We start from the raw sequence: 8551 nt of genomic DNA, 5'->3' as shown, positions 1-8551 counted from the left end.
GGACCTCAAAATCTAATTCTGAGGTCTCGAAATCAAATTCAATTATTTTAATGGAGAATTACTTCTTTAAAGGGAGCCGTTTTTTTAAATTTTGTATACTATCATCAGCTCTCCATTGCTGGTTACAAAAGTAAGTTTTTATGATAACAATTATTTTGAGTAATTACCAATAGTGTCCACTGCCTCTATGAGCAGCCCTGTGAAACTGGGCCCTGAAATTACATGCCCTATGTTGACCTCGGTCTTTGCCTTTGTGCTCTTTGCAACATGAAACTTGTTTCGCCCTCAAGGATGAACAAACAAACAAAACAAGAACTCGAAACCGAGACGTATAACTTCTTCGGAAGAGATGTTTCCTGTTTTTATTTTAGGTTCAAGAACACAGTTATAAAACAATTATCGCGCGGCGCTCTCATAGATCAATTAAAAAAACAGAAGGGCTGTTTTTGTTGATGTAATTCAGAAAGTGAAAATGAAAGCGTAGAGAATGCAATACAATCAAAAGCTCGTGACAAAAGGTGCTCATATAACTGTAATACATTCATCAATTTAAATGTATTGTTGGCCTATAAGCATTGGCCTCGATGGATAACCCATATGCATAGAATAACAGACCTGCGACAATTTGGACTCAATAGTTGGTCATCGAAGAATATGAAAGAAAAAACATCCCTGATTGTCACAATGTATTACTGTAATTATTGCGTTCAGATGCCTGAATAACAGACTTCATGTCTGAAGTTCTCACTTTTGCAGCCCCCCCCCCCCACACACACACCCACACCCACACATCACTTGTTGTATATATTGACTAATGACTATATACTTTGGACAGGCCTCGGAGACATACGCCTTTTGGCGACAGTTATTTTTTTAACTTTTATGCTCTCCTGGGCACCCCACTGTTGTTTTTCTTTGTTTTCTTAAATATTTTTAATGTATGTATATGTGCTTGTAAATGTGATTGCCCGAATAAATATTATTAGGATTTTCGTTGAGTGAAACCTTTCCAGTGTCTTTGGGAGTTTTGGGTAACAAACTTGGGCCAAATTTCATAAAACACAAAAAGTAGCTAAGCCCAACAAAGATATGCATACCAGAGTAAGGTTACCAGCCAATTTACCATGAAACATATACAACTTGGGACTGGTATCATGCCCATTTCTGCTTCCCTGATGATTCACGTTGTCAGGGGCGGGGGGGGGTATACATCTGGGTCAAGTTCACTATGGTCCATTAATTGATTGAATATAAGAATAATTATAATAAATATCTGGTTAATGAAATCATAAAGCTTTGGTTATTATGCAACACAATGGACTATTGATTTTGTTTGTAACATTTTAATTTACACTTTAAATAACCAACACGGATTTTTTTAAAAAGTATTTAACAAGCTCGAAGTAAATGACTGGAAATCATCCCTGTTTTAGTATACAAAATAATGACTATATACTTTGGACATGGCAAGAGTATTGTCATTACAATAAAGGAACTTTCTATCAAATAATAATTATCCACTCTATATATAAGGAACTGTAAAACACTGTAAACAGTGGAAAGTTTTGGAAGCGCTATTACGAAAGCTTCCTTTGATAAACTATCGTGCGTACATAGCTTTCAATTTACGAACCCCAGCACCATAATACAATAGTAATTTTGTATGCCTTAAAGGCCATGTACACGTTTGGTAATATTGTCAAAGACCAGTGTTCTCACTTGGTGTATCCCATCATAACCATAAAATAACTTAACAAGCCAGTGAAAATTTGGGCTCGATTGGTCGTCGGAGTTGCGAGATAACTATGAAAGAAAAACAACACCCTTGTCACACGAAGTTGTGTGCTTTCAGATGCTTGATTTCGAGACCTCGAATTCTAAACTTGAGGTCTCGAAATCTCGTTGAAAATTACTTCTTTCTTCTCGCAAACTACTTCACTTCAGAGGGAGCCGTTTCAGTGTTTTATACTACCAATCTCTCCCCATTCCTCGTTACCAAGTACGATTTTATGCTGATAATTATTTTGAGTAATTACCAATAGTGTCCACTGCCTTTAAGAGGAGAGTGGTGTTCAAAACATTAGCGTTGTTTTCCGCATTAGACACCCCAAGCATTCTGTTTTTAAAATGATAAGTAAATGTTTTGTTTGAACTGATGAAGTTTGACCTCACCACACTGTGTGAACGTCGGGTATACACCCCAGAGGCACCTCAACATGTTTTAACCCGTCATGACAACTTGCTCAAAACCATGGAGAGAGATGCCCAAACTGGGGTTTCAGAACTTCACTGTGAACCTCACTATAAAGCTCGAAAGCATGCGGTGAGGCACCTCAACCTGATAGTATTTGTTTTAATAAAGTTAGATGACAAGTTATGTTTGTTGTATGAAGATGTCCATACTGAAGTTTGAGATCACCTTGTCTGGACCTCACTAAGTGACGGTACGGGGTTCAACTGCGAGGGTTTACCTCAAGGGGCACCTCGACCTAATTGTTCTAAGTGTACAGTTTTACCACAAACCATGGACTCAGGAAGATGCCCAAACTGAGGTTTCAAACAACCTCACGGTGAACCCCACTAGAAAGCAGTGTGAATGATTAGGTATCCCGCACATGTACCTCAGCAGTCAGCTTCAATCGGATTTTGTTTTTATATAAAGTTAACGTGTGCCTCAAGGTGAGGTTCGTTCACGTTCGCCTCACCGTAGACCTCACTGAGCGGAGGAAGTTTGACTGCTCGGGTATCTTACCACATTGGCACCCCAGCATGAGCCTGAAGACCTGCTTGAAGTACGGGTGTTTCGTGGCGTAGATGATGGGGTTGATACAGCTGTTAATCACAAGTAAAGCTCCCGTCCACGGAATGACCGGGTCGCTTGGAGGTATCAAGAGGGCCACTCCGTACGGCACGATGCAGATGGTGAACGCGCACACGACATAGAAAAGGTTCTTGGTTATCTCGACCTGACGTCTACTGAGGCGTTTCTTGATGACGCTCGCGTCTCGGGACCGCCTGGGAGACAGGTCTGTCTTTGAGGTACCACGGATGGCGCTGTCCCGTGTGTTCACTGACTCGTGGGTGGAGTCGCGGTTGTTTGAAGTCTCAACAGACATCTCAGACTGGTCCTTCATCACTTTGGTGTGCTGCTTCACGTGCTTGAAGATCTTCACGTAGCTGACGATGATGATGACGAAGGGGACTGGGAATAAGACCACAGATTGGAGAAGACTGTAGTACATCGCTAAAGGATGCGCGTTCTTATGCGTACAGGTGCTGTATTTCTCCGTGTAGCCCAGCGCACCCAGCCCAAACATAGGCGGGACGAAGGCTACCAAGAACGGCACCAGCCAGACGATGACGATCATTGCCGCGAGATAGACTGGAGTGTAACAAGTCCTGTATGTCCTAGAAGGCCGTGTTATTAACATCCACCTGTTGATGGCGATGGTGGCTAGGGTGTATAAACTACACCCTACGCAGGTGAAGCTAAGCAATGCCACAGCTACGCAGAGTTGATCCGGCAGTGGCCACCCGTCTCCCGGTTTGGTCAGTAGTCCCACGGCGTTCCAAGGCAGCACGAAGCACACCAGGAGATCAGCTGCTGCAAGGTTGACCACGAAGACATTGGTGACCGTCCGCAGTTTTCTGGACAGCAAGACGGCAAGGATGACCAATCCATTGCCGAAAGTCCCTACGATACAGACGACGATGAAAATGCCCGACACAATGCACCTTTGAGTGTAGTCGTCAAATTTAAACTCCCCTTCATAGTCGTCGTTCGTCCCCGGGGATGTGGACTCGTAGAAGGGGGTGCTTTCGTACCCCGTGTTCCCGGTGTCATTATAAGTGACGAGATACGATGAGCTTGAAGTCAGGTCTTGACCTGTTGCGGTCGCTGCCATTCTGTATCACAGTCAATCAAAAAGTCAGATTTGCAACCTCGTCAAATAGTGAGTTTGGAAACCACACGAAAAACTGCAGACACCAAGTCACCTAAAATCACTGTTTTTAATGTGACATACATGAGATCGTACACTAGTGACCCTTAGAGTTTGAACCGGCATGAATCATGTTCGTGTATAAAGTTCTCCCTCAATATATGTTCAAACCACGATAGTTCAAACATAGAGCATCACAAGCCCTTGCTTCCAGCTTCAACAGTCCAATGAAGTGCACGGAATGTTGACGACGATAGCACCAAAGCTGGGACTAAAATGTTGAATCAAGGAAGCATAACACCCAAAAGGCTCATGTCCGGGGTATAGAAGTTCAACCAGAGAGAAGGGACTGCAAACAATCCAACACTAACCCGTCTTGTCGAATGACGCCTTAACTGGAAAGGGTCCCCCGCCGGCTAACCGCGACGAGTGTATCTGTCAAACTGACTGACAACTTTTTCGCGATCATCATTTTAACGTAGCATGAAGATTATGCAGTGCTAACACGCAGCGGAAACGAGGCATGAGTTGGCAACTCGCTGTTCGTCACCACACCGTCACTGTACAGCACTGATGATCAGTTCAGTGCACAAAATGAAGAGGGTCCCTCCCACTCAGCTGGCGATTTGTTCATTCAGGGTCATTATTGACTGAATGTATTAACTTCATAACAAAATCTGTACAACTCTCCTACTGCTTAAAGCCACAGTCCAGTGATTTCACCAAACTCTTCCTAACTTATATATAGATTATTAAGTATTAATTATTAGTATTAGTATTGGAGTATCATATGATACTAAGTATAAGTATTAGTATTGGAGTATCATATGATACTCCAATACTAACACTAATACTTAATACTTAATAATCTACCTAATATTGTTACTAATACTTAAAGCCATTGGACCCTTTCGGTACAGAAAAAAAAAGTTCACAGATTTACAAATAACTTTCAGGGTTTACAAAAGGTAGTGGTGAAATACTTCTCTTGAAAGATTATTCCATGAAATGCTTTACTTTTTGAGGAAACAGTAAAACAATATCAATTCTCGTTAACGAGAACTACGGGTTTATTTTAAACACATGTCATGACACGGCAAAACGCGCGGATACAAGGGTGGGTTTTCCCGTTATTTTCTCCCGACTCCGATGACCGATTAAGCCCAAATTTGCACAGGTTTGTTATTTGATATAGAAGTTGTGATACACGAAGTGTGGGCCTTGGACAATATTGTTTACCGAAAGGGTCCAATGGATTTAAAGGCAGTGGACACCATTGGTAATTACTCAAAATAATTATTGGCATACAACCTTACTTGGCGACAAGTAATGGGGAGAGGTTGATGGTATAAAACATTGTGAGAAACGGCTCCCTCTGAAGTGCCATAGTTTTAGAGAAAGACGTAATTGTCCACGAATTTGGTTTCGAGACCTCAGATTTAGAACTTGGAGGTCTCGAAATCAACCATCTAAACGCACACAACTTCGTGTGACAAGGGTGTTTTCTTCTTTTATTATTATCTCGCAAGTTCGATGACCGATTGAGCTCAAATTTTCACAGGTTTGTTATTTTATGCATAAATATACACCAACTGTGAAGGCTGTGAAACAAAAAAACAAGCACTCTCACTATTAATTGATATGTGTTTACGTTGTGACAGCATGGATTAGGTGTCGTTTATAAACGAAATATTTAACTTGCATCTATTTGTGAAACTTAACTGCAATGAAAAAAAAAACATCAACGTGACATTGAACTTCTTCTGATGACTGTGCTCATTTTGGAAACACGCTTTATGACCGCAAACAATTAGTAATAGGCACGGGCAAGCGTATGACCGTGTTCGTAGTTTGTATTTCTTTCTATAAATTCTATTGCGCGTGAAAGTCATAACAATAGCAAAGAGCAATGGTAATACCATGGAGCTATTCAAAAAATATAACGACCTGTTTTATTGTGCATTCTGACGAAACGAGTTACATTATATGGAAAAGCCCCGTGTTTTTTGGAATGGAATACTTATATGGGGTTATAGTTTGAGGCTATACACATTATATTTGAACCAAACCCCTACCCGCATAAACAAATTCGCATTTCCAATAAACCTTATTTTCAGGAATGGCAATTTAATTTCCTTGAAATTGCCCTTTAAAGGGAAGGTACACTATTGGTAATTGTCAAAGACCAGTGTTCTCACTTGGTGTATCTCAACATATACAAAAAATAACAAACCTGTGAAAATTTGAGCTCAATTGGTCATCGGAGTTGAGAGAAAATGATGAAAGTAAAAACACCCTTGTGCTTTCAGATATCTTTTATTATAAAAGACTTCTAGCAGAAGACTTTTATTATTTTAGTGAGAAATCACCTCTATTTCAAAATTTATGCTACTTCAGAGGGAGCCGTTTCTCACAATGTTTTATACTATCAACAGCTCTCAAATGCTCGTTACCAAGTCAGTTTTTAAGTTATATTTGTTTTGAGTAAATACCAAACGTGTGCCTTCCCTTTAAATGGGGCTGCGAATTCAAATTCATTTTGTTATCTTGAAAAAAAGAATGATGTTAAAGTACAGTGACAATACACCGTTTAATGTGGGATTAGAGATATGCATTTGTGTCCATTTTCCACTCCACTAAAACTAGAATTGATTTTGAATTCGACCTTATAGAGAGAGACCCTTTTTAGTTAAGAGCGGAAAACCTCTTTACATTTATCTAATTTCACGGCCGGGTTCACGCTGTTAGAAGAGGCACTGAGCTGGCCTGAGCCGAATCTGAAGCCGAAGCCATGGTTTCGAGAAGGCAGTTGAAATTTGAAATTGCCCTTAAAATGGGGCTGCGAGTTCAAATTCATTTTGTTTTTTTCTTGAAAAAAAAAGAATGATGTTAAAGTACATTTTTTTCTAATGTCACGGCCGGGTTCACGCTGTTAGTACAATACACTGAGCTGAATCTGGAGCCGAAGCCGTGGTTTCGAAAAGGCAGTTGTATTTTGGGTTCTTCCGTGATGGCACGTAAACACTTGGTGTATGACGTTCTGCTTTGGAATTCAAAATTAATAATAATATTGTGAAAATTACTCATCACAGCATACCATCGAAGTCAGATTCAGCCAAGTGTGCAATGGTTTGCTCGAACCACCCGTGCGGAAAAAAAACTCTTGTCTGCTTCCATAACTGTTTATGATTCAGAAATACATTTTAGTGTATTGTGACGTTACGTATATAGGGTACAGCTGTGCAACAGCCTTGGTGTATTTTGTTACCAGCCATCGATTAAACTGCTTCTGTTTTGACAAAAACGCTTACTGATCATGGCGTCACGCATGAGACTATAGATTTGCATATTGAACAATTGAATAGCTAATGAGTAATCACTACACGCGTGGGTTATTGTTGTATTATTCATTTTTTGGACAAACTATCAATTGTTTTTTTGTTTTTGTTTTTTTGGGGGGGGACAAAGTCGTATCTTGATAGTAGCCTGGCACTTCGTTCTTGGAAGGGCGGGGTTGTTTGTTTTGGGGTTTTCTCGGTAAAGGGAAACTTTAACTGTAAAAAGGGAAAGTGTAATTTCCATTGAAATACCAACAGGCATAAACTCAGTGGCGAGCATGGATACGATGGCCTCTTAGCAGGAGTGTGTTCACAGCTCATTTCAATATCCATGAAACCATTTTGACTAAGTGAACCTTTACAATCTTGCAGTTTGGGTCACCCTGCCTTTCACCTCTGTGGACCAGAGGTTCGGATCCCACCCTAGACCGGAGTTTTGTCACGTGGATTGGGTTTTCAGTTCCCATTGCGATGGGTTTTCCCCTGGAGGAGTTTTACTCCCACTATAAAACTGAAACTTTCTGCTCGTTTCCGATCCATCCTGTTGTTGGCGCTACTGGTTTTTGATGTGCTACAAATAAATAAAATCATAAAGGTTGATCGAGAGCATTTTTTTTTTGACGTCCATTGTACAGTAAGTATGCAGTCTACAAGGTAAAATAATCAACCATGAAGCGAAGTCTAGGTTGTAAACAGAACATAATACTATCGGAGGCCAGCGCTGGCTCCAGATTATACACCTGGGTGGAGAGAAGCAATAATCGTTTTTTGATTGTGGGTCCCTACCAAATGCCTGTTTTCCAGTTCACTACTTATCTTGAATTATATATTTTAAAGGGCAATGCCGTTTTCATTTTACACTGGGGCACTTCCTTGTAAAACTATTAAGCTATGGAGATCTTTTGAAGAAGAATGAAGGGCAAGACAAGCAGCCGATTTCACAATACGCTAAGGGGATTAATCCTATTTCGAGTAAGGACAAGTAACCCGTCCTTAGTTAGGATGGGTTTAGTGCGTCCTCACATCAATGGATCCGGAACTTAACTCGTCCTAAAGTCCTAAGTTGGGAAGAGTTTGGTGTGAAATCGACGGCTGGACAACACGGCCACGACCTCCGTTGCCCTCCGTGTAATTCAAGACATGTCACTAAATTCACAATGTCATTGACTTCACTCTGCCGATTTATGGTTATTTTTTTTTATGAGCTCAGATATAACTGTTTTAAATTGTTGAATGACTAATCAAGTGGTTCACCTCAGGAAGTACAAACTA

The 8551-nt window shown here is 40.6% G+C and overlaps 1 protein-coding gene across 1 annotated transcript; it reads right to left on the bottom strand.

The window, feature by feature from the left end:
• Positions 1-754: 754 nt before the first annotated feature.
• Positions 755-4602, bottom strand: LOC139949259 (alpha-1B adrenergic receptor-like). The gene has a single exon (XM_071947654.1). The coding sequence runs from the start codon at positions 3903-3905 to the stop codon at positions 2691-2693; it is 1215 nt and encodes a 404-aa protein (XP_071803755.1). The 5' UTR covers positions 3906-4602; the 3' UTR covers positions 755-2690.
• Positions 4603-8551: the final 3949 nt, after the last annotated feature.

The sequence above is a fragment of the Asterias amurensis genome, chromosome 16, assembly GCF_032118995.1.
Source record: "Asterias amurensis chromosome 16, ASM3211899v1".
Classification (NCBI taxonomy): Eukaryota; Metazoa; Echinodermata; class Asteroidea; order Forcipulatida; family Asteriidae; genus Asterias; species Asterias amurensis.
The sequence above is the reverse complement of the archived record's forward strand: the minus strand, read 5'-3'. Positions and strand labels throughout refer to the sequence as shown.

Bases quoted from the DNA above. Each gene is read 5' to 3' on its own strand.
- LOC139949259 (XM_071947654.1), bottom strand. From the start codon at position 3,905: ATGGCAGCGACCGCAACAGGTCAAGACCTGACTTCAAGCTCATCGTAT.